Below are 26730 nucleotides of genomic sequence, written 5' to 3'. Positions count from 1 at the left end.
ATCCTACAATCATTTCATGAGCAATATGAGGCTATATAATTTTCTATGTCAGTATATGTGTTTACTTCTGTGGTGAATCATGAAAGAGTGCACTAATCAGGCTCTCAGGTTTTATGTGATAGAACCCTTGTATTCACCGGCCATATGATGAGTGCATGAGTCACTCTTAATCTCCCTGCATGTGCCTGCAGGTAAATGCCAGCCCATATGTGCCAAATAATCACTCAATGTTTAGATCTAAAGGCACCGTGTGCTATTCAAACACCGCATTGTTCATACAGTCCTAAATTGGGGAAAATCACAGCTTATCAAATGACATACTCACCCAGGGATTTGTCAGTGTGCTTAGAGGTCATATGCTGTGCTTGAACATGAGCTATATATCATATACAACCAAATATGTCAGTTCACTTGACATGAGGTGTGAAAAGAGTTTAAATGCTAGCTCATGTGTATCTCGGAACACACTGACAAATCCCTGGTGAGTATGTCATTTGATAAGCAGTGAAAAAATTTTAATTACTTAATTTAAAAGATATGATAAGTTAAGTTAGTGTTTTAAGTAATATTATTTATTATACACTACTAGTCAAAAGTTTGGGATTATAATTTTTTTAATGGTTTTGAAAGAAGTCTCACCAAGGCATTTATTTGATCTATTGTGAAACAGAAGTATTGTCACTAGAATTATTTGCATATATGTTGTCTCTGAATTCTCATTTGTAATTTATTCTTTCAACAACATTCCCTATTTAAAACAGATTATCTAAAGGTTTCTCCATAGAAAAAGTGTCGGGATTGTTCACCCCAAAATTAAACATTTTGTCATCATTTACTCACCTTCAAAATGAGTTTCTATCTTCTGTTGAACACAAAAGAAGATATTTTGAAGAATGTTGGTAACCAGACAGTTGACAGCAGCCATTGACTTCCTTGTAGGAAAAAAATATGATGGAAGTCAATGTCTGGTTACATTCTTCAAAATATCTTCTTTTGTGTTCAACAGAAGAAAGAAACTCATACAGATTTGGAACAACTTGAGGGTGAGTAAATAAAAACAGAATTTACATTTTTGGGGAACTATCCCGATAGTAACAAGTAGAGCACTTATCAACACATACCCTTATTGATTTCCATATGTAGTTAGAGATCAGAAGCTTTGAGATATGGCGTGTTTATCTAACAGGAGATAAGCCTCTGCCGCTATGATGATTGAAAGTGCTGTTGGTTATTGGAATATTTTGCCAGGGAATGCTGTGCGTACACATTGTGAGATGAGGGTGCATCCTTGTTTTTACAAACAAGCCGAATGTCTGGCACTAAAGTGTATCTTGAACTGCGTGTGTGGGCATGCACATTCTTTATTGATTTTTCTCATGTTATATTGAGAAATATATGTGCATCAGCTAAATCATTTGAAAAATACTACTCTGGCTTTCTGCAGTTTTGTGATTCATGCCAATGAATAATCATAAAGGCTACTATAGAAAATTTGCATAATTTGCATAATTAGCCTGTAAATGTGTGTAAATTAGCCTTTTTCATATGACCATAAGTTATGTAGCTCACTAAAAGTCAGGAGAGACAGTGACTTTTGCATAAAATTTAACCCTTAAATACATTAATGTCTCGTTTTTTTTTTCAGACAACATATTTCAGTTTGTTTAACAAAGGGGGAAACCCAAGATCCGCTCCATCTGTTATGTACACACTGTGGTCTCTTGCACCACGGCCCATTCATCTGTAGATTGTCTAATACACTCAAACGTGACAAATAGCCAGCATCTCTCTCTCTATGTCAAGCAAACAATTTGCACGTCTCCCAGGATGATAATGTTACCCCATATCTTGCACAGATGCACCCTGAGGTACAGGAATGAATGAAGGTTTGCTTTCTGCAGGTGAACTCGTGCATGACAATACTCTAATAACATAATACAGCAGGTTCCCTGCAAGAAATATGTCGCTCACCAGTGTTTCTTTTAAATTCCATAGCCGTTAGGATATGCAGGTGCCTTTAATGGGTCCGTTTCAGCGTTATAGTACACCAAGGACACTTGCTTTTAAATATATATATATATATATATATATGTTGTTTTTTTTCTGAACAGATTTCTACAGATTACAATAGGCCCTACATCACAACCCAAGGATCTCTGCCTGAGTCAAATCTGTGTTCACAATCCGTGCTGCAGCGTTATAGAGACTTTGTGTGCTGTTGTGAAATACAGCTGACATTTCTAAATGCCAAGTCAGTTTCATCATACATACAATAAATCCAATATACGCATAAGAATAAGAGAGAAGCCACTCCCGTGTAAAGCCTAATTTCTGCACTAGATTTTTTTTTCTTCGTGTTTCTCCTGCTTTATCTGGACTTCTAGACTTAGATTACTTTATTTACAACTCAATTTTGTAGCACAAACTACAGTGACTACACAAGCAGGTCTCTTACTATGGAGCTTTGCTATAGTACAAATAAAATATGATTTTATTATTTTTTTAACCAGCATTTTTATTAATAACCTTATTTGAGAGCATTACACTTACACAACTTCAGAAGTTTAGGGTCAAGTTGGTATAGTGAAAGAAGTCGTTTAGGTCTCTAAAGCTGCATTTATTTGATGAAAAATACAATATTACAATTTGAATAAATGTTGCATCATTACTCCAGTCTTCAGTGTCACATGATCCTTTCAGAAATCCTTCTAAGATGCTGATTTGCTGCTCAAGAAACATTTCTTATTATTATTAGTGTTGAAAAGCTGTGGTGGAAGATATTTGTAAAACCGTACTACATTTTATTTCAGGATTCTTTATACAAATATTCCTTACACATGTCTTTGGTCTTATTAACATAAAGTATCAGTAATTTTTAACATGTCATGTGTAAAAGTTATTTTGGTGACTTTTTACATTCTAAAAGTTCATTACTTTAAACTATTACAGTTCAACAAAATCCTTATCTGCATGGGGCAGTTGACTTCAATCAAGTCAGTTACTTCTGTTGATGTTTTGGGTAAGATTCAAACGCTCCAAGGGTGGTAAGATTGAGACAACTCCGAACATTGTGAAAGCTCAGACTTTGCCAGGTTTAAGCTGTGCCTGAAGCATCATTGAGCAACTGCAGTGAATGCATGTGCCTGCACAAGCAGACTTGCTGAGGCAAAGCCTGAGAGGGAAACTGATACTGTAATAGAGAAACGTGCTCAACAGTTGTATAAAAGACTGGGTGAAAGGTTTCGTACACTTAAAGTACACTTTGTCCAAACGAGGAAATCTTTGCTGTAATCTGTTTAAACATTCCTTATAACTAGACCACATTTGTACGGGTGCCCATTTGTCAGGTCCTATAGTACAGTTTTGTCATTTGCTGCTTAACAATGCATATCCATAGCAGCTGTTATTCAGTATGGAACCTCAATGGGATCGTGATGCCTAGTTATCTTGTCCTTCATTTGTTCTACACTCTTATTTGTTTATTTGTTTATTTATTTGGATCCCCATTAGCTTCCACAATGTGGTTGCTAGTCTTCCTGGGGCCCATAAAAGTGCTAAAACGTATGTACAGTTAAAATACACAAATATAACATGCATAAATATAACAGACATATAACATAATCACATATATACATTTATCCACATATACACATTCACACACATACAGCATTTGAAAGAGTCAATACCTATAACAGTCACTAATTAACTGGTGTAATACTATTAATTGAAATCTGTTTTAGAGTCTTCTTAAAATTACATATGTTAGATATTTGTCTTGTTCTTAAGTCCAATTTATTCCAAGCAGATGACGATCTAACTAATAGTGTTCTTTTCATACAATTGGACCTTGCAGATGGAACCACTAACACACCTGAGCTCACCTGACGCGTAACATGTCCGTGACAATAGCCACTAAAAACCAATTTGTCCACAAAAGATTTTGGATTGTTTTTAAATAGAGCATTGTGCATATAACAGAGAAGACTTATATTAAGTTTGTCCTCCACCTTTATCCAGCCCAAACAGGTATGCATTTTATCCACACTAGAGCGAAAAGAGCAACCAAGGGCTACTCTTGCGGCTCTGTTCTGAACAATTTGTAATTTTTTTAGATGTCCCTGTGCAGCACTGGACCAAATTACTGGACAGTACCCCAGATGTGACAGAACTAAAGACTGGACAACTGTTTTCATAACTAATGGTGGACAATATACTGAACATCTCCGGGATAAAGCAATGCCTTTAGCCATTTTAGACACAATATGATCAATCTGATCAGCCCAAGAGAGCTGACTATCCAGCTTCACACCCAAGAGTTTAGTCTGACTCACCTGCTCTACCACAGATGTATCAATAATTAGATTTAAGTTGCAAGGATTGCCAAGCATACGTTTAGTACCAAAGACTATACATTTAGTTTTAGATATATTGAGAGCTAATTTATTAAGTTTCACCCAATTTGTAATGGCATTAAGTTCATTCTGCAAAGTGCAACTTATGTCAGTTATTGTAGGTGATGCATAAAACATTGTAGCATCATCTGCATAAAGTACAACATCTGCTCTTGAAACAGCATGTGACAGATCATTAACAAACACAGAAAACAACAATGGGCCCAAACAGCTGCCCTGGGGAATACCACATGACAACTGTTTACAATCAGAAAAGCTCCCATTGAAAAATACCCGCTGACTTCTACCAGAGAGATAACTGCATATCAAGGACACAGACTGATGTGAAAACCCATAGCACTTAAGCTTAGACAGTAAAATGTCATGGTCAATAACATCAAAAGCTGCTGTGAAATCCAGCAGCACAGCACCCACAAGCTTTTTGTCATCCATAAAAGTTAACCACTGGTCTACCATTTGTACCAATGCAGTGTTAGTGGAGTGTCCTGGCTTATAAGCATGCTGTGAATTGGAGAGCAAATTATTTGATACAAAGTACTGCATCATTTGATTAAAAAGTAACTTTTCAAATATTTTGCTCAATATAGGTAGAATGTTAATTGGTCTACAATTTGATTCAGTGAGACCTAGTCTATCCTCTTTTACTAAAGGTATAATTTTAGACTGCTTCCAAATTTCTGGAAACACCCCACTTATCACAGATCTATTAAAAATGTGACTGATAGGCTTGCATAAGATATTAGCAACAGTTTTAAAAATTTTGCCATCCAAGTGATCTATACCTGCAGTTTTTTCCTCCGGGAGAGAGAGCAACATCTTTTCAACAATTTCCTCTCTAACTGTACCAAATGTCAATGAACAAGATTTATTCCTCATAATGTTCTTCACATTACTACAAGGTGAATCCTTATATGATAACATACTAGATCTTAAATTTGCAGTTTTCTTTATAAAAAAGTCATTTAAATGATTTGCTATATCCAAAGGTTTAGTGATTATTTCTGCTGCGGTTTCTAAATACATATTAGAACACTTTGGTTTTTTACACATTATTTCATTTATAACTTTCCACAATTGCTTGCTATTATTTGATGAGTTACTAATCTTTTGGCTAAAATATATTTTCTTTTTTAATCTATTTAACTTTGTCACTTTATTTCTCAACTTACAGTAATACCTTTCATCCATATCACATTTAGATTTTAGAGTTTCAGCTTTGGCATTATCCCTTTCCCTCATTATAGATTTCAACTCGGCATCTAACCAAGGAGCATTATTGCCTTTTATCGACCTTTTTCTAATTGGTGCATGTTTGTCAACTATTTTCACAAACCTATCCATAAAAATACGTAAAGAAGCATTAACATCCTGCTCGTCACAAACCGCCGACCAAGTGGACCTTTCAACATCTTCCACAAACGCATTAGGATCGAACGTTTTATAAGACCTTCGATAGACAATCCTTGCACCAAATTTAGGCAATTTAGTTTTCTTTGTTGTGATGATTAAATTATGATCACTGCATCCTACTCCAACTGAGATGACATGTGAGCACAACTCATACACATTTGTAAAAATGTGGTCAATGCATGTTGATTTAAATGTATTATTCAACGAAATTCTTAAGGTGCACGTATTTTATTATTACCTTTATTGTAGTGTGTAATATTGCTGTTTGTGAATGTAAAAGGTCTACAAAGTTTCAAAGATTAAAGTTCAGATAAATGGAATTATTGTCTCCCAAAAAAGAACCGATTCTGGACTGCCTGAAACGAGTCGTCAGTAATTCCAGTCGTATTTCCTGCACAAACCTACATTGAAACAAATGTGCATAATGCCAGCCTATGGTCTTTATGGCTGCTCGAAAACAACGTCTACTTTAATAATAATAATAATAATTTGTTACATTTATATAGTGCTTTTTCTGAGACCTCAAAGCGCTTTACATAGAAGGGGGGAATCTCCTCAACCACCACCAATGTGCAGCATCCAATTGGATGATGCGACGGCAGCCATATTGCTCCAGAACGCCCACCACACACCATCTTACTGGTGGAGAGGAGACAGTGATGAAGCCAATCAGTATATGGGGATGATTAGAGGCCATGATAGACAGAGGCCAAGGGGCAAATTTGGCCAGGATGCCGAGGTTACACCCCTACTCTTTTTCGATTTTTAATGACCACAGAGAGTCAGGACCTCGGTTTAACGTCTCATCCGAAGGACGGTGCTCTTTTGGCAGTTCAGTGTCCCCGTCACTATACTGGGGCATTAGGACCCACACAGACTACAGGGTGAGCGCCCCCTGCTGGCCTCACTAACACTTCTTCCACTTTGACCCTCAAACAGTGTAGGTGTAGCTGACCCTTGGAAGAGTTTGGTTTGTGTTTTGTGGACATGTCAAAGACGCCGTTTTCTGCGCTGCAAAAGCAAATCCACTTAGATCTTATTACTACTTAGACACATTACATTACAACATCTGACCAATCAGAGCAAAGTAGACGCATCACTACAGATCGGGCCATCTGACCAATCAGAGCAGAGTAGACGCATCACTACAGATCGGGCCATCTGACCAATCAGAGAATGTTCTCGGAAAGAGGGGTTTAGAGAGACTGAATGCTTTATCAAAACTTTTCAGACACTGTGAGAAAAGTTATGTATATTATGAGAAAATGTAAGTGTGTTTTGACCTTGGATGCATATAAACCTATAATAGGAGACCAAAACAATATTATGAACCTTTAAAAAGGTATAGGGGCACATTGTAAAATAAAAGTTTCAAAGTGGGATTTTCCCAGCAATGAACCATTTTGGGTTCCCCAAATAACCTTTAAGTGAACCGCTCCTAACAAAAATGATTTTCCACTTTTTCCACTATAAAGAACCTTTTGTGGAATGAAAAGGTTTCATGGATGTTAAAGAACATCTTGCTGGGGATCCATGTTTCTCCTCCTTATCAGTATCTGTATATTTTTATTTAATGCCATGCCAGCATGACTATTTTCACGTCAATTGTTTTAAGGGAGATTTCAGATTCCAGGGTGGATTTCATGCAATTTATTGTTCGGACACATATCCCACTCTTCTTGCCATGCACTTATTTAATATATAATGATTGACAGTAGGTCTAAGGTCTGAGGGAGGAATTTGACATTCTTCTACATCCAGATTAATAGTCTCCTTTGCAGCAATGTCAGCTCGCTCATTCCATGAAAGCTCAACGTGGTCTGAAACCCGGCAGAAGATAATACCAAATAATTGATTCTGTAAGTGGTGTACTTTAAAGGATAATCACCAAAGGATGATCAGTTTTTAAAGCGACCATTGCTTGAAGACATGATTTGGAATCCGTGAAGTTTATAAAATTGTTTTGTTGTGTCTTTTCAATATATTCCAAAGCTAAAAGTACTTCTACAAACGTGCTTCAGCTCTGAAAATTTAGCATTTGTTTTGCATGCGGATTCCATAATGTTGCTTTCCGGTCACCATTGCTGCAGTCACACCAATTTCCACATTCAAACCATCTGTAAATATGGGTGAATGACTTCTTATGTCTAAATACTGTCTATACATTTGGGTGAGTCACTCCTTTCTTCTGATGAGTCAAATCCATGTTGATGACAATTTCTTTATTGTTCAGGAAGGTAAAAAAACTGAAGTGTATGTTTGATTTAAAGTGTTCAAGTTTATATTTAAGCTGTGGTTTATTACGATTACCAAAAGGTCTGATGCTTTTAGGTTTGCTCACATACAAGTGAATGAATTGGGGTTAAAAGACTGTAAAATAGGCTGGGTTATTTTTGTTTGCTTTTAGTTTGCTGGCATATTGAAGTGCTAGCTTCAACCATCTGTTTTGAAGTGATGGTTCATTGGCTTCAATGTACAAACTCTGCACTGGTGAAGTTCTGGATGCTCCCAAGGCAAGCCGTAATCCCAGATGATGGTAAAGCATCTGTTTATATGATTTCCTGGCAGAATCATAAATTGTGCTCCCATAGTCCAAATGGGACCGGATCAATACTCCAAGAAGTCGCAGAAGGACAGTGTAGGCTGCTCCCCATTTATTTTGGCCAACACTTTAATTATATTCATAGCTTTAAGACATTTGTTTTTAATGATTTCAACTGAGGACTGAAAATATTTTGTTCTCCTCTCTAGATATCGCTGAATATTTACCGGCAGATCTTTGGCCGGTGTGTACGTATGTGTATGTGTGGGGTGAGTGGGAGTGTAGTTCATGGTCAAAGGCTCTCAACTAAAGATATCTGTAGAACTCTGCACGGCCCATTATATTTTTGCTCCACAAAGTAGTCTTTCATTTAACTTCTGCTGGCGTGAACATCCAGACAACATCTTCCTCAAAAAGATCTTTGTTCCAAATAAGAACAACACAACCATTTAATCTTATCTCATGCTCTTCACCACTCTGACTATCTGCAGCTGAACTCCGTTGTCACAACAAGCAGAGTTCAAATCCTTAACAAGGCCTTTGTCTTAGCACTTATTTTCTCTGCAGAATAATATGGCACTTTCCTCAGGCTTAAAAGGATCAGGAAGCCTGACATATTTTATACAGTAAGGATGGTGGACTTCCAATGGCATAAAAATTAAAATGAAAAAGAGGCTATATGGAGATCCTCAGTCATTCAGTATGCTGATGGACACTGGAAGAGATACAGGCTTTTGGGCAGATAAGTGACCTAATAAATTATAAAATGACAATAAAAACCTCCACAACAGGATGTCCTAACATGCAAAGCCGTGAAATCAAGCAAATCCGTGTGCTGGCGAAACCGGTTTTCTATTCAGTCAACAAATCTTTCAAAGCTTAACTGTATATATTATATTATAAATATGACTTTTACTAATCTCTGAGATACTTAATTATGATTGGTCATTTGCAGTATTCTATGGTCAAATGTAATAATGATAAGGTGTATATTTGATTGATGGCAACCAATGTCCCATAGCAGTGCTCGTTTTATGTTTGTGGCACTCTTGTGTCTCTTTCTTCTCAGTTATTAAATAAGCACAACATTTTTTACAGTCAGACATTATTGAAAAATAAATCCTTTAATTGACCCTTCTTCTTCACATCAGGGTCATGATTATCCTGTCTAGTTTTGCAATGATTTATCTTACACTTGGATCAAATTCAAAGACAAATTATTTCCATTTTCTGTTATTCAAGTTTTTTCCCTTGAAAACTACAAAACAAAACTTTCATAATAGGACTTAACGCTTCATGCAACACACACTTTCAAAAAGCTAACATTTTAAAAAGTCATATAAAAAAGTATTAGATATAATATCAAATATAATTAGAATAAAAATAACTCATTCAGCTCTTGAACTGATTTTGTGTGATCCTCCACACTTCCTGCATTTAATATGTGACTATTTAAACATGACATGTGTAGTTCTCTGGTCAGAAATGTGTCCAGAAAAGGTCATAATATCAGTGACCTTTTGGAAACCTGTTCAAGTTATAGCAAATGGCCATAGCCATGATGTTTTGAGAGAGAGAGAGAGAGAGAGAGGGGGGAGAGAGAGAGAGGAGAGAGAGAGAGAGAGAGAGGGGGGAGAGAGAGAGAGAGAGAGAGAGGGGAGAGAGAGAGAGAGAGAGAGAGAGAGAGAGAGAGAGAGAGAGAGAGAGAGAGGGGAGAGAGAGAGAGAGAGAGAGAGAGAGAGAGGGGGGAGAGAGAGAGAGAGAGAGAGAGAGAGAGGGGAGAGAGAGAGAGAGAGAGAGAGAGAGAGAGAGAGAGAGAGAGAGAGAGAGAGAGAGAGAGAGAGAGATGTGTTGTATGTCAGACTCAGCAGGTCTGCTGAGAGTTTGATTGTATTTCCTGGGCGTGCTGCGCTGTGCCTAGTCCTGTCCCCTTTCTCCCCAACCACGCGCCATCTGCCTCTCCTGCTCTTCATCCTCCTCCCTCTCTCCTCCAGTATGCAAACAGCATTTCAACCCCCCCCACCCTCGTGGCCTGGTTCGAGCAGGGCCAGGCAATGATGACGTGACACGAGGTAAAGGTTCTCGAGCACTTTTTGTTCCCTGTTGGCATGTTGCTCTCTTACGGCAGAACAGGGTGGGTAAAAACATGCCACTTTAATGCCTCGAGTAAGTAAAGTTGCTGGGTTTCCAACTTTATGTGGTGGAGTGAGTAATACGACTGGTTTTTTGTAAGATTATGAAAACAACGGTTGCATTGCTGCTTAGATCTCAGTGAAGCTGTAATGAGTAGGATGATGCATGTATTTGAACAGCTTACATATATGACTGATAATGTGAAATAGGATTAAACGCGCATTTTCTCCAAGTGTTACACTAATGGGAGATTTGCACGGTAGAATTGACACTCAAAACTAGTCATTGCAGCACACTCATAGCTTAGCAGGCATGCAGAGCCCTTTTTTGAGACAGCGTTTGATTTCGCCTCATTTACTTTTTTTACACACTAGTCTTTGTCAAGGTTTTTTTTTTTCTGCCATGGCCAAATTGTATTGGGTTGCAAAATCATTTCTTGCACACGCTGTTAAAAAGTTTAAAAGATGTCATGATACTCACCAAGACTGCATTTATGATTTTTTTTTTTTGTAAAACAGTAATATTGTGTAATATTAAAGTGTTCTATTTTAATATATTTTAAAATGTCACATGATCCTTCAGAATAATTCTAAAATACTGATTTGGTGCTCAACAAGTTGAAAGTTTTTTTGTGGAAACTTGCAGGATTAATTGATGAACTGAAAATGTATAAGAACAGTAGCCCTATTTATTTGAAATAGAAATCTTTTATAACATTATAAATGTCTTTACTGACACTTTTGATAAATTTAATGCATCATTGTTGAATAAAATAATTAAAAATATATATTTTACTGACCCCAAATGGGATGGTCACAACTGGGAGATATGAATTCCCAATTGTGGGTGAGTAAATGATGATAAAATACTCACATTTTAGGTCACCTCTTTAAAATTGTTTATGCAAATGTTATGGTACATGAAGAATGGGACGTCCATGGATCATTTCCATTGCACAACATTTTCTTTATAGTAAAATGACAAGAACTATAAGAACTATGACATCCCTGCAAAAACACCCCTTTGGAACCGTAAAGAGTGTTGGTTGGTAAAGAGTTTTATTCACCAATCTGACCCATTGAACTTTGCATCTGAAATGTTTGGTCTTTAAAATGTGGTCCATTTGATCTTCAACAATCAAAACAACAATACAGACTTGTCCAAAAAAGCCTAAATTTCCGAGGTGACTTCAATCCACTTTTTCATGTACCTGCAAGCAAAAGTCACACATATTTAACAATAAAGATTCCATCTATTTCTTCCACTGTCTGACAAAAAGGCCCGTTGAAAGAAAATTGCTCTCATCTCAGGATAGAAGATGGAATGACAGCATACTTTTGAAAAGAAGTTTCTACAAGTGATTTATTTGTCTTGGCAAACTCTAATGCCCGTAACAACACATGTCACAGCCAGGCAGGGTTGGCACTAAAAGAAAACTGCAAACAGCTGAGTGATCGAAACATAAACCTTTTGTAGAAAGATAATCTTAAAGCATTTATTACATGTTTAGCTGCAGATTATCATGCACAAAATGTTTTGTAGTCAGTTGTAGATGAACTGAACCGACGGGAATCCTTTGTGCGCTTGGACAGAACAGCCCAAAGCTGAACATGAAATAGCATTCAACTGTTCTTGGACTCGATTCAGATTAATATCTCTCTATTCAAATACCTGATTTATTAAATAATACAGAAGGATCATAGCCTTCCCTGTCATGTGAACACAATAACCCATTGGTTCGCTCTGATGGGACCTTTATTATCTTACAGAAGCAGGCAGCATGGGATTCTTCAGATTAGCATTGCAGAGTCAGACTGACATATGTGTGAGCTCAAACTCCTAGCTGTCCTGATCCCTCTCCCGGTGTAGCTGTGATCTCAGTGAGGATTGTTATGCAGGCCGCGAGCAGCTGTTCTCATTCTAATGAAGCAGTTAACGCATCCATGACAGGTACAAACACAATAAACATTTGGCGCAACTGCGCTGTTCATTGGCCAGCATTTCAATCAGAAATCAGTGAAAGTCATGTTATCTTAACAAGTAAATGCTACACTCTAAAAAATGCTGGGTTGTTTCAACACAATTTTGGGTAAAATATGGACAAACCCAGTCATTGGGTTAAATTTTTCAATTACATTTTTAACCCAATGTTTGGGTTTGTCCATATTTTACCCAAAATTGTGTTGAAACAACCCAGCATTTTTTAGAGTGTAGATGATTAGCAGCTTGTAAGCAGCTTAATAATGTAACCAATATTGTATCAAGTTAAAGAGACAATAGTTCACAGAAAAATTCACTTTCAGCTTGAGAGACAATTTTAAAATTTGTTTATACTCATCTTTATCTCATTCCAAACCTGTGTGATTTTCTTTCTTCGAGTGAACAGAAAAGGAGACGTTTATTAGCACAATGTCCATGCTGCTCTTTTCCATGCACTTAAAGTTAATGGGGACCAGGATCTGTCAAGCTGAAAGAATCGCCATAAATATCTGGTTACACTTTATTTCCGCTTTCCAGACAGTCTCTAATCCTCTAATGACAGTTAGTTGACATGTAGCTGCAAAGTTACGTATAGTTAGTAGAATGTCTAAAGTGGACTATCGAAATAAAGTGTTACCAAATATCTTTTTGTGTGGTCCGTGTGAGCAAGAAAACCATCTAGATTTGGAGTGACGTTTGGGTAAACAATGACTGATTTTCATTTTTGAGTGAGCTGTCCCTTTTATCGGGAGGATTTGATATTTCAAATACAAATGTGCTTCATTGTACCTCTGTGGCATTTCTCCATGTTTGTTTTGTGTCAGCTTTCATCGGGTGTTTTCAGGTTGCAAACGAATGATGGATCATCTGTCAATGCACTGTAAAACCGTTAATCTGTTCCATCCATTCTCCTTATTGTGCTAGTAACCACACCATGCTTCTTCTGAAGCCAACATATTAAAATTCACATAATAATCAATACAGTCAACACATTTTTGAGATGATCAGTAATATCTGCTTTGGCTCTTGACGTCAGATATTCTGCCCTCAGCCTAACATGAAATATAGTTATAGGCAAATTGCCAGTTGCAAATGCGGTGCTTATCGAACGTTGATGACAAGCTTTGTTCTGTGCGTATTTACTATAAATAAAACACTTGCCAAATTCTTAAAAAAAAAAAACGTTTGATTGTTTTGACTCTATGAGAATATAATTATAGCCCTGGAGGAAAGAGATCATTGTTGTACAGCATGTGCTTCATCAAAGTCAAACCCTCCCCTTTAAAACTCCTTATACAGTAGGGTTGCACAATAATGGTTACATTGATAATCACAATTATTCTTATTTGAAGAATTCAAGAGAAAGATAAATCTGCTCTTATTGTATATTTACTATAGGCCATTTTACATTTTGCCTGTTCTTTACACGACATCCTATACTTCACCTAATAGGTGACTTGTAGGTGGTGCATGGACTTAATTTAACCAACTATGATAACTTCATCAAATGGAAAATGAATGTAAAAAAATGCATTGCAATTGTATTAATAAGAGTGAATTGAGCAAATTGAATTTCATAATGGACATTGCTAAACTCCAGGATACATGTTTGTTGTCAGATCATCAGCACTTTTATTGGTGCCCAGAGAGCATTAATTATTAATCTATAGAAGCAGAAATGGTTATTACGAATGATTTATCACACAATTATTATTATTATTTATTCACCTCTGGCAAAATGGGCTTTCAATAAAACTTGGCTTCCTAAGGCTTTTATTTAAATCGGTGCAACCTGACTAGAGAAAACAGAGAAACTTTCCTTTCCAGATAAATCTTCCACTTCAAACTTCAACACCCATAATGCACTGGGCATGTTGCTTTAGTAGGAAATGCTTCTTAGCAAACTTTTAGTCATAATGGTGTTGACTTGTATTGTTCCCATGTGCAAGATTTTAAAGAGTAAACGTTTACTTTACGTTTTCCAGTGAAGGCAGTGGCTAAAGGCTGCAAAGAATCTTAAATACGGAGAGAAAGCCACAATGGAAAATATGAAAAAACATCTGTCTGTAGTCAACATTTCGCAAAATGCCGTCTTTATATCTATATTTTTCAGAAAAGCCCTGGAGCTGTCATAACTGCATGCACTTCTGATCATGGCACAGTTGTCGGTGCGACGGGAGGATGAAGGCCGAGGCGGGAGATAGTCGGTTCGGCCCCATTCACCAGTAACAGCGGATTATCAGTGAATCCCAGTTGTCTCCGACTAAAGTTTATAAAACTATCCAGTGTAAAATGATCACTACAGAGGCAGGTTTTGGCGGTGATCCTCAGCTCTCCATCAAGGTGGCTCTTCACAAAATAATGCACCTCTTCTTGATGTGATCAATTTTCGGAAATTTAAATAAGGACACCAATCTGTTTTGTACACGTGATCGCATCCAGGTAGTACGCATTTCCGCGACGAAGGCATAGCTAGCTAGCAAACTGTAGGCTGTAGTAAAGGTGCTTTTCCACTACACAGTACCAGCTCGCCTCGACTCGACTCGCCTTTGTTTGGTTTTCCAATGTGTAAAAGTTGTACCTGTACCTGCTTCCAGATACTTTTTTCCGTATCACCTCCGGCGAGGTTCTGAGTGAGCTGAGGCGATACTAAAATGTGACGTGAAAACACGGCAGACTGCTGATTGGTCAGAGAGAATCGTCACTATTCACTGCGTCATCATTGCACGCGCCAGACGGAGTATGCTGAATAACCCCGCCATTTTTAAATAGTTTGGCTAGAGATTGCGTGATATACCTATTACTAATATAATGTAAAACAGCATACACTCGATTTCCTCCATTGTCCTGTGTGTGGGTAGCGGGTGTGTTGGGTAGAAGATTACGTCACGGCAGTTTCCTGCGGCGTCGCTATGACGACCAGATACTATTGTGGAGATACTATCTGCAATGTAAAACGGAGCGAAAAGCGAGCCGAGCCAAGCTGGTACTGATAATGGAAAAGCGCCATAATAGTACTGACAGTAACTCGCGATTGAGCGGCAAACTTGATGTGAATGTGCTCTTTTGTTAGGGGAGGGGACAGCCTCAGTGGCTCCAGTACGTCATCAAGTAGGGACGGGTCCAGGGGCTCCAGTGCGTCATCGAGCCCCCGTTTTAGCCCCGCCCAAAAAATCCGGAACACAGCAATGGTGAAAAACTGTTAACGGTCTAACTCCACAATTCAGTACTTCACAGTTCACAGTCTTTGTAATATGTTTTAGCAATACATTTCTAACATTTATAATGTGTTAAGAATTGTTTTTTTAGAATTGCCTTTAGGGCTGTAAACGATTAATCGCATCCAAAAGAAAAGTTTGTGTTTACATAATATATGTGTGTATTGTGTATAATTATTTTGTATATAAAAATACACACACATGTATGTATATATTTGAGAAATATTTGCATTTATATACTGCATATATATTTTTATATAATTTATATTATATATACATAGAACAATTTTATATATAAATAACACATTTTTCTTAAATATATACATGCATTTGTGTGTATTTTTATATACACAATAATTATACACAATACACACACATATATTATGTAAACACAAACTTTTATTTTGGATGCGATTAATCGCGATTAATCGTTTACAGCCCTACTTTACAGGGACTTTACAAGAACAGTTCTGTCATTAGAGTTGGAGTATATTTTCGTACGGCTTCACAAGACTTAGAATATAACACACAAGTAGCTATGTTTCCATCCAAAGGTGTGAGTTTAAATTGTGCGCAAAATTGTAATATCCCAGATTTGCGAATTTCCACCTAATGTGTTCAAGAGAAAAAAAAAAAATTCCTGGGAAATTTGCACACAATATCTGTAATAAAAATGGTTTCTGCAATCGGGGAAACAATTTTTTCATATATACATCATAAATGACTTGCTCCTCAGAGCGTGCAGACGAAATGCAATAACTGCCATGTTATCTTGCGTTCGGATGCGGGTGCCTGGTGTTTGGGAATGTAATCGGGAATGAGATAGTTCTGGGAGGGGATTATACCCAAACATTGTGATAACAAACTTTATCTCAGGCACTTCAGAATGACCAAATCTACATTTGAGATGCAATGCAATGAAATTATTCTGCTGGTTAGTCCAGTTACCCAATCACATCCTCTGTCGCGCATTGAGGGATTTATCCAGTAAATGTGTTCCTATAGCAGTTTATGCAATTTATGTCTTCTTACAGGATAAAAAAATTATTTGCCTCAACTTAGCAAATACGTTTTTTATGCCTGTTTTTTACATTTTGATTCACATCTTAGCATTTCAGTGCAGAATTGTTTATCGCGATATCCCAAAACTGGATGGAAACAGCCATATAGACTACATCATTTGTCCATTTTAGAGCCTTTTTGATCACTGTTGCTGTATAGAAAAGACCTGTATAAAGATTCTTCACAGATATCTTCGATATCTGCACTTTCCCAGCAGTCATCAGCACTGTGTCAACATCGCTGAAGAGTCTCCTGACAGCCATGTGGTCAGTGAGTGCAGAATACTGTTTACAAGGTGGAGGCAGTTGTGTATTTCAGTCATTCATCTGCTCCTTACTTTGACAGACAAATGACTAGGTCTGTCTGAAAGCCAGTAAATGTGAACAGTGGTTTATAGTACTTCCTCTCCACATTAGTCATGTTTGATATTACTCAGAACCCTGCAAAGGTGAGTATCTGAAGCTTATTCCTGGACATTTGTTTGCTATAGGTCGTGTAAACACAATGAAGTCTATAGTTTGCATGAATGTTTGAAATTTTAATTCCATTAACTCATTATTTTTAGCAACTTAAAATGACAAGTAGCCTCGAAGAAAAAGAGTTGTGCAAGTTGTTCCCTTCAGTCTTGAATTGTTCTTATTTTCTGCTCTATCTACAAAGCTATACAGTAAGGAAAATACATGACTGGCAAATGATCAAACAATGCAACCATATGTGACCCTGGACCACAAAACCAGTCACATGGGTCTTTTTTTTTTTATTGAGATTGAGAAATTGAGAAACCCCATTGGTTGCTGGGAAGATGGCAAATTAGACTCCAGTTTACAAAAAATCTCTCACCTGCTGTTTGTTGGTTCATTGTAAAAATAATAATAATAAAAAAATATATATATAATTAGGCTATATATGTATATATATATATATAAATAACAAATGCTCCTCATTATAATTTGTCTTTTTATTATTAGTGTTATTGTTGTTTGCGTTATAATTTACGTTTCCAGGAAGTAACAAATGTGGTCTGCTATTCTCATTATGTAACTATATGTGCATTAATATTCTTTTTAATTAATGTGGTGCATCAAAATTCTGTATTATATTTCAATTTGTTAATATAAAATTCAAACTTAAATCAGTTTGGTTCAAAGTACTTTCAATTTTATTCAAAATAAAATAACATTACCACATAAATATACAAACAATATATCATGGAGAAATTCACTAAGAACTATTTTGTGTCTGCCGATAGCCAATCATTTGCACATTACCTTGCATGGGGCTGTTCAGCATAACTCCTGAATCAGCATTTTATTAATTTATTTTTAGTTTTTTAAATGCTGCTCATTTACACCAAGTCTGGAAAGACTGACAGTGACTTAATTTAAATATTCACAGCTTGACTGAGTACAACAACTTAATTAAAGTTGACAGAGTTTTAGAAGCGAGGCTGCAGTGAACACAAGAACACTTTTCACAAGAGCACTGTTTCACTGTCTCGCAACCCTCTGACGGTTAATGCAAATCCAAGGCAAATGAAGACTTAAAGAATCAAAGAAGCTCACAATGAGGAAGGTCAACGCATTATCTAAGAGGAAAGAAAGAGGACACAGATAAAACAGAGCTGTCACTCAAGCCATGGGTGCCTGTCAAACACAGATGAGACTGCTTATATTGCTGACTGAGAGGGAACACTTCGCTCTAAGGCTGTGCCAAGAAATGCTTCATATCTTTTAGTTTGTGAATCCTTAGGATTAAGTGGTTTGGTTTCCTTCCTTGCATTTTTGTAAGTGATGATTGATCCATTATCAAGATATGGTGTGAAATCATGTCAGTGCGCAAGATCTTGAAGGACAGGATGTTACAAATTACAGATATAAACATGGTCGTAATCCACTCATAAAACTGTCCGTATAAGCAGCATTGTGAAATAGAGACGCATGTGGCATCTTTCATTAATGCCCTTAGGGTTGCACATTTTTCACTTCATCCTCAAAGTGCACTTCGTCAAAGTCCACCTGCTGCCAGTGGCCCGGTGCCCACCGTCTGTTGAGTCTTATTTGTGGGCCATGCCTGCTCCATGTGCTCATCCTCTCTCACTCCATGGCAGGTCTTGGCACCGAGTGTGGGGTCTGTTTACATCATCACTGGTGGGTATCTGGACGTACCTCAATGTACAGTTCCGAAGCCATTTTGTGTCTTCATCATAAGGTGACTGTGGAGAACTTTTAATTGGGAAACTGCTAAAGAAATGCTGATCACCTTGTGTCTCAACATGATATGCATTACACTATAGTGTGAACGTGATCTCTGTTTACATAACAGTCAAACAAAGACTATGCACCTCAGGCTGTTAGCAGTAGCGCTAGCACTGATAATAGATAATTACCTTCTGGTATCTGTTGAAATGCTTTTATGTTTTGCTTTCGTGAGTTAATCAGACGCTAATTTTCTTAAGTCTGTTTCAATATTTTGTTCACAATCTTCAAAAGCATTGAGGTGACTTCATCTATCTACCACAAGGCAGAGTGTTACACGCTATTAGAGCAATATGAAACCTGTGAGGTGTGTATTTACTTTTGAACAGGACTATTTTAACTTTGTGTAAAATTTTGAGCTACCTCACCCAAAGCCTAAAACAAACAGAAAGATAGACAGAGAGAGAAAGGGTAAAAACGCCCCCAATCTGTGTGCCCGGCTGATGGTTTGTGGGTGTTGGGCTGAGTTTAGGGAGAGGGGGAGGGTTTTTAGAGGGAGGGACAATGTCATCAGGATTGGGGAGGAGAAGATCAACCTGATTCCTCAGGGAGTAAGGTGTCTCAACTACTCTCTTGAACATGGTACATTAGCTGAAACCGTCAACACTTGCTTTTCTGGCAGAATCTTAGTGTTCATTATGGATGAAAAGCGATTCGTTTTATTTCCGCACTGGAATACAAAGGTGTGAGGACTTTGGGAAAAGTTTTATGTATAGCGGCAGTCGAGGACCTCAGGTGAGTTTCTGAGATGTCAGACATGCGGTGTCAGTTTGCTAAACTTCTTTGCCTCGTTTCTGTCAGTTGATTTTAGCACACAATCTACACATGTGAATATCCAAAAGTGTGTTAATGATGCTTTGTGGGATTTTATATCTTGTTATTTTGCTGTGGTAAGCATTTATTTGAGCTACAGTCAAGCTGTTAGAAGTGTTACAGTACAGTAACTCCTTGTTACTCAATTTTTCTATTTCTAAATGCAGATATAAATATTTGTTATATATAGTTCCTGGTATCAAGAAAGCTGGTGCTAATTACTAATGTGAAGAAGACTGTGCAAGTGTACTTCACAGGTCTCTGTATGTTTTTAATGACAATAGTAAGACGATTGTCAGTTTTTTAGTTGACACACCAATATCCTGGTATAATATTAATAATATAAAATATTATTATTAATTCAAATCTTTGACTTGACAATTACAACATGACCTCTCTTCTGAACACTTTATTGCTGGGGCCTATATGTAATCTCATTCAAAATTAAATTCTATTTCTTTCTAAATACCTAGAAATTTACCATCTGATCCATCAAGGGCTGTTAACATGGCGTGGTCATTAGAGATTATATATTTAACATTGAGTTTATTACATATTGAATATTTTGTGGTATCACACATGATAAGAAGGTGGTGATGCATGAAGGTGGACATCTTGACGATGACAAGGGTCCCCTTAAAGGTTCACCCAAAAATGAAAATTCTGTCATCATTTACTCACCCTCTTGTCGTTCCAAACCCGTAAGACTTTCGTTCATCTTCAGACACAAATGACACATGTTTTTTATGAAATCTGAGAGCTTTCTGTCCCTCCATAGACAGATATGCAGCTACCACTTCAAACTACACTTCAAAAAAGTTCATAAAGAAATCGTAAAACTAATCCATAATGAATTGAGCGGTTTAGTCAAAATTTTCTGAAGAGACTTGATCGCTTTATATGATGAACAGATTGAATTTAGGCTTTTATTCACATATAAACATTGATCAGCGAACATAAACATAAGCTCAACCGCACTTGCTTTAACGCACAAGAATGAACCTCATTGGTTACTACAACTGATGTGTGAGTTGACAAATGATTATATGTGAATAAAAGCCTAAATTAAATATGTTCAGTGTATAAAGTGATCTTAATGAACTTCTTGAAGCGTCAAAGTGGTAGTTGTGTGGACTGTCAATGGAGGGACAGTAATCTCTCTGATTGAAATTTTGATATATTTTAATTTGTGCATGTTCCCAAGATCTTACAGGTTTGGAAAGACATGAGGGTGAATAAATGATGACAGAATTACTTTTTTTGGGTGAACCAACGCTTTAAGTGTCCAGGGCCAAGTAAACTGGGATTAAGCCATTTGTCTAAACTATCCATTCTCTGAAGCCCCCCCTAGTAATTTAGATAATTGCCTCCCTGTGGCACTAGGTGTGGACACGAGGGAATTTCTGTGAGGTCCGCATGCCCATTTACATAGACAGATAGGGAAAACACACAAAAATGTTGTCAAACTTTTAGAATTTAATATTTAATCTCCTATACAGTAGAAAATACACAGGTATGCACTGGATGCTTCACTTTAAACAACTGCATTTGTCATAATCTTATTAGCAGGCAGTTCTTATTCCAAAGTATTTTGTGAAGACGTTGTATTCAACGTCATCCGTAATGCTTCAGCGCAGTTGAAATAGCTGCTCTGTTTAAAATTACGCATCCATGGGCATGTTGATGCTTGGCTCTGGCCACAACTTTTGCAAACAATAAACCTACAGCAAGAGCCAATGTAATCCTTTAGTAACCCATGCACCACAAAGCATTAAACATGTGCAGGTGAAAGTAAATCCTGTAGAGTTTGTTAAAAAGAAAGTGAAAAATTGCAATATTCACAATAGTGCAGTTTGTTGGCTTACTAGTGGTTTACAGTAGTACGTTTTAAACGCTATGCTACAGTTTGCTTTGATGTGACTTTCTTGACTCTTGTTGCTTGCTACACTTCAATTTGACTTATTACTACACATAAATATTAAAAGAGTGATAGCATGCTCAACTGTTCAGAGTATCCTTAAATGTCATTACATCTAACAAAACTGGCAAAGTGAGGACTGATAGTGAAACATGATCCGAGTGTGTGTTGCCTGTGTGAGCGTGTGGCGGCAGGTAGCTGTGAGAGTGTAGGCTGGAGGGCAGAACATGGCACATCCTACTGCTAACAGACTCAGCCTGAGGGATTTCACAACTTGTTACCGGTTTGATTTCAGAAGAGTTAAAAAAAATTGTTTCTGAAACGTACCCACGCAGAAACACTAGGTTTCCTTATCAGTTTTAGGTTTAACCAGTATGGCACAGATTATTATTTGTCAGTGCCTCTATCTCACAGTGCATTCCAGGAAATATTGCTCCATATCCCCCCACCCCCATATAGAGAGATTTATGGCAGTTAAAACTGTTATCATACATTTACATAATTGTCCAGCAGACTTGCAGATAGTAATATGCATTAAATAGCTCTGCTTGCCTTTTTTTTTGCAAACTTCTTTACAGTTTCCTTTTTTTATCTGTTGCCAAACACAAGTGCAGTTGTAGTTAAATCATGGGCATAACAAGGTTTTTGTGAGTTAGTGAAACAATATTTGGCCCCTCTGAAAGTATACTTTCAGTCAGTGTGATTATAAATTAAAATATTTTAGTTATTTGAAATAAAAGTTAAATCTAATTTAACTGTAAAAAGCTGAAAATAAACTAAGTACAAAAAACTTAACTGAAGTTGAAATTACTCTAAAACTAAACTAAAATAAACATGGCAACAAATTAACTTTTGCTTTTAGTTTTTAATAAAGATATTTTAACGGTGAATAATTTATTTTTGAAATATTTAGTTGAACGAGAGGGTAAGGAGGGGGAGATCAATGTCAGACCCCCCCCCCCCCCCCCCCCCAAAGGCCTGCTTTCAATAGCGTTCCAGTGCACTTAATGGGTTACATGTCCCATTTCCATATGCTTATTATAGTTGACTTAGTTCAAAAAGACTGGCCTACCATGTGAAAATGTATCACCTGGTTTAAAGAGTTCTAGTGCTCTTCTCACGGTTAAACAATGTAATGTAGCTAGTCAAGACATGTCAAAACCAGAGAAAAAAAATACCTGACTATGGTTTTTTACTAGGTGAAACGGACAATGAGATAAGCGGGTGTGTATGCATGCCTGTTTTGTGCTTTCAGGTTTTAGTATGCGTTTAAATAATGGTAATTGCAATATTACTTTGTCATATCAGCTCATTGTAAGAGCATGTATTGGCACTGCATGGTCTACTTGTCAGAAAAAATTGTCAATTGTTCTTCCTTCTCTTCAGGTCTGCGGGTCCATGTTGAGACGGTGAGAATGGCTTTCACAGACACAGCCATAATTCTCACTGTCATAGCAGTCCTAGGAATGTTAACCAGATGTCAGGGGAGCCTGGTTAAAGACAACTCTCTGCTGAGGTTCACCAATCATTTGTATAATGCAAGTATTTATGAGAATTCTGCGCCCAGGACCTATGTGGAGAGCCCAGTCCGAGTGGGCATCATACTATCTGATACATTCTGGGACATCAAGTACAAGGTTGTCTCTGGTGATGATGATGGCCTTTTCAAAGCCGAGGAGGAAACCGTTGGAGATTTCTGCTTTCTGAGAATCAAAACCAGAAGCAGTAACTCAGCTGTGCTGAACAGAGAGGTACGAGACATTTACACTCTCACCGTTGAGGCTACAGAAAGGACCTATGAGAACCGAGCTAGAACAAAGGTATTGATCCAGGTGCTTGACACAAATGATCTGAAACCACTCTTTTACCCTGCCTCTTATCATGTGCTAATCAAAGAGGACACGCCGATCAAGTCAAGCCTGGTGAGAGTGACTGCAACAGATGCTGATATTGGCAGCAATGCAGACTTTTATTACTCATTCACCACTAGATCACACCCATTTGCCGTTGATCCTTTCACAGGGACCGTTATACTTGTCAAGAGACTTGACACCAGTCAGAGAGACCGGTATGAACTTACAGTGCTGGCAGAGGACAGGACAAAGAAAATTTCTGGTGTGCAGAAGTTTGGAAATGTTGCAACGGTTGTTGTGACCATACAAAAGGTGACAGAAAACTTTACCCTCATTGCACCCACTAGTGCAGTTAGTCCGCAAACGGATGACGACAAAATAAGTGTGAACATCAAGATGGAACCCAAGGAGAAAGAGAAAGTGGCGTCTTTAAGTATAGTTGAAGGGGATCCACTAAAGAGCTTTCAGATTATTCCATCAACGTTGCATGATGGTGGCTTTCAGCTTGTCTCAACAAAATGGATTGACTGGTCACAAAACCCATTTGGACTAAACATCTCCCTGCAGGCCAAAGACAGAAGTAACCGAAGTGTTGTATTGCAAACACCAATACAAACTGTGCATTTCCCTCCTCCTACTCACGTTAAACCCTTGACATTTGAACAAGAACTCTACCACGTCACCCTCAGTGAATTTTCCCCACCGAAAAGTCATGTAGTTAAAGTTTCTGTAGGTTTGAGTTTCAAAAATACTACCTTCAGCATCAAAGAAAACACAGACAGCTATAAATTCAATATCAGTGCCAAAACTGGTGTAATTGTAACTTCTCAGTTACTTGATTTTGAAAAGCACTCTCATTATGAGTTTGATGTTACAGCAAATGATGGAGAAGCGGTTACCCGTGTCGTTGTGGATATAATTGATGAAAACGATAATGCCCCTAGGTTCACATTGCCTTCATACCAGGCTTCTCTGCCTGAAAATGTCCCAATCGGAACAAGCATCTTAGCTGTCTCTGCTATTGATGTGGACAAAGATAACAATGGTTTTGTGACCTACGCTATAGCAAACACAGGTCCCGTTCCTTTCAGTATAGACCCACTGACTGGTGTGATTTCGACCTCTCAGGAGTTTGATTATGAGCTCATGAAGAGATGGTACCACTTGAGAATATGGGCCTCTGATAGCGGCAGCCCTTTTAACAGAGTGAGCGAATGCTCTGCAACCATCACCATGACCAACATCAACGACAACGCTCCAGTGTTTGAGCGGGTGGCGTGCAATGCCTCCATCCCCCGACACTTTCCTGTGGGGCAGAGTATTACAGAGATGTCAGCACTCGATCTGGATGAGCTGCAGCAGATCAAATACAGGATAGAATCTGGGAATGACGACGGACTGTTTGCAATTGACCCTGTTTCTGGCACCATTAAACTTTCAAGGCAAATTCCCTCAAATTATGAAGACACAGATAATCATTTATATATACTTAAAATAACAGCAACAGATGGCAAATATAGTGCCGATCCCAATACCGTGACCATACATATCACAGGCAAGGGCGAAGGTGCCACCACATATTGCGAGGAGACCGGAATTACTAGGCAGTTGACAGAGAAGCTTATTGAGTCATTTAAGCCATCTCTCATGGCCAAAGAAGATGAGTCAATCTCAGATGTTCATATAATTAACCAGCACTCTCCAAAGTTTTTCATAGACACAAAGAGTTCTTGTGAAATCAGGGAAGACTTTGCTCTCAATAGATCTGTGTTGAAGTTTAATACCACTGATAATGACTCAGGCTTTAACGGAAAGCTTGTCTATGCAATTTCCAACGGAAATGAGGATGGATGTTTTACTATCGACATGAACACAGGAGACCTCAAGGTTATCAGTGCTTTGGACAGAGAGCAAAAAGAGTTTTACATTCTCAACATAACTGTGTATGACCTGGGATCTCCACAAATCTCTACGTGGAAGTTGTTTGCTGTGAATATTCTTGATGCAAATGATAATCCTCCATTATTTTCTCAGCCAAGATATGTTGTGAACATCCCAGAAAACACAGAGGTTGACAAAAGTATCTTCAAAGTCAATGCAGTCGATTTTGACTTGGATGACAATGGAGCATTTAAATTTTCATTGTTAACCTTTACCGATTTGTTCAAAATTGATGAAGTTACAGGGGTGGTGAAGGTAACTGGGCCTTTAGACAGAGAGACATTTAGTAGATATGACCTGACAATTGAAGCCAGAGATCAAGCCAAACTGGACACACAACTATTCTCATTTGTAGATCTGGTGGTTGTACTGGAGGACATCAATGACAATCCTCCAAAGTTTGTACCCACAATCTACAGGATCAAAGTTCCCGAGGACGTTCCTCCAGGCACAGTGCTGTTATGGGTTGAAAGCTTTGATTTTGATCTGGAGAGCGGAGGTCTCATAAGCTACAACCTAAAAAACAGTGAAGCAGGGACGTTTTTCCTGGATACATCCACAGGCTGCTTGACTCTGGAGAGTGAACTGGACTTTGAAAGGCAGCAGTCTTATAATCTAACTGTTCGAGCCGTAGACCATGGAAAGCCACGGTCTTTATCGTCTTCATGTTTCATTGAGGTTGAAGTGTTAGATGTCAACGAAAACCTGAACCGGCCTCTCTTCACTCTTTTTGTGCATAACGCAGCCGTTATGGAGGATGCTAAAATAGGAACTTCAGTCTTGACACTAACGGCTGTAGATAACGACCTAGGACAAGATGGAGTAGTCAGATACTACATCCATGATGGTTCAGGGCTTGGCGTCTTCACGATTGATGAAGAAACAGGTATGTTTGTGATTACAATATTTCAAGTTTGTCTCACATGATTTACCTAGATAGGAAAATACCTCATGGATATGACTGACCTTTTCTTTTACAGTACCTGCCTTCAGCATTTTGTGTCAACACTGCATGTTCAAACATTTAGAGATCAGTCATTAGGCATACCAAACATAAAGACAATGTGATACATGGCTTTCTTCTGCATATGTTGAAATTTTTGAATAATTTCAAAAGCCGCTGCTTACATCTGTTACATTACATGCACCTATTTTTCTTTGAATACATAATTATTGGGTTGAGTTTAGCAATA

The 26730-nt window shown here is 37.8% G+C and overlaps 2 protein-coding genes across 3 annotated transcripts in view; one reads left to right on the top strand and one right to left on the bottom strand.

Annotated features, from left to right (window-relative positions):
• The window catches only part of ccdc69 (coiled-coil domain containing 69), a 54262-nt gene that overhangs the window by 22033 nt on the left and 5499 nt on the right, over positions 1–26730 (bottom strand). The window lies entirely within an intron of this gene.
• The window catches only part of fat2 (FAT atypical cadherin 2), a 51823-nt gene continuing 44619 nt past the window's right edge, over positions 19527–26730 (top strand). Inside the window, exons 1-2 of the mRNA XM_079629952.1 lie at positions 19527–19747; positions 23130–26423. Of these exons, the coding sequence (XP_079486078.1) occupies positions 23159–26423 (3265 nt within the window). The 5' untranslated portion in view covers positions 19527–19747; positions 23130–23158. The remainder of the gene's footprint in view (positions 19748–23129; positions 26424–26730) is intronic.

This window comes from Phoxinus phoxinus, assembly GCF_949152265.1.
Source record: "Phoxinus phoxinus genome assembly, chromosome: 12".
Taxonomy (NCBI): domain Eukaryota; kingdom Metazoa; phylum Chordata; class Actinopteri; order Cypriniformes; family Leuciscidae; genus Phoxinus; species Phoxinus phoxinus.
The sequence above is the reverse complement of the archived record's forward strand: the minus strand, read 5'-3'. Positions and strand labels throughout refer to the sequence as shown.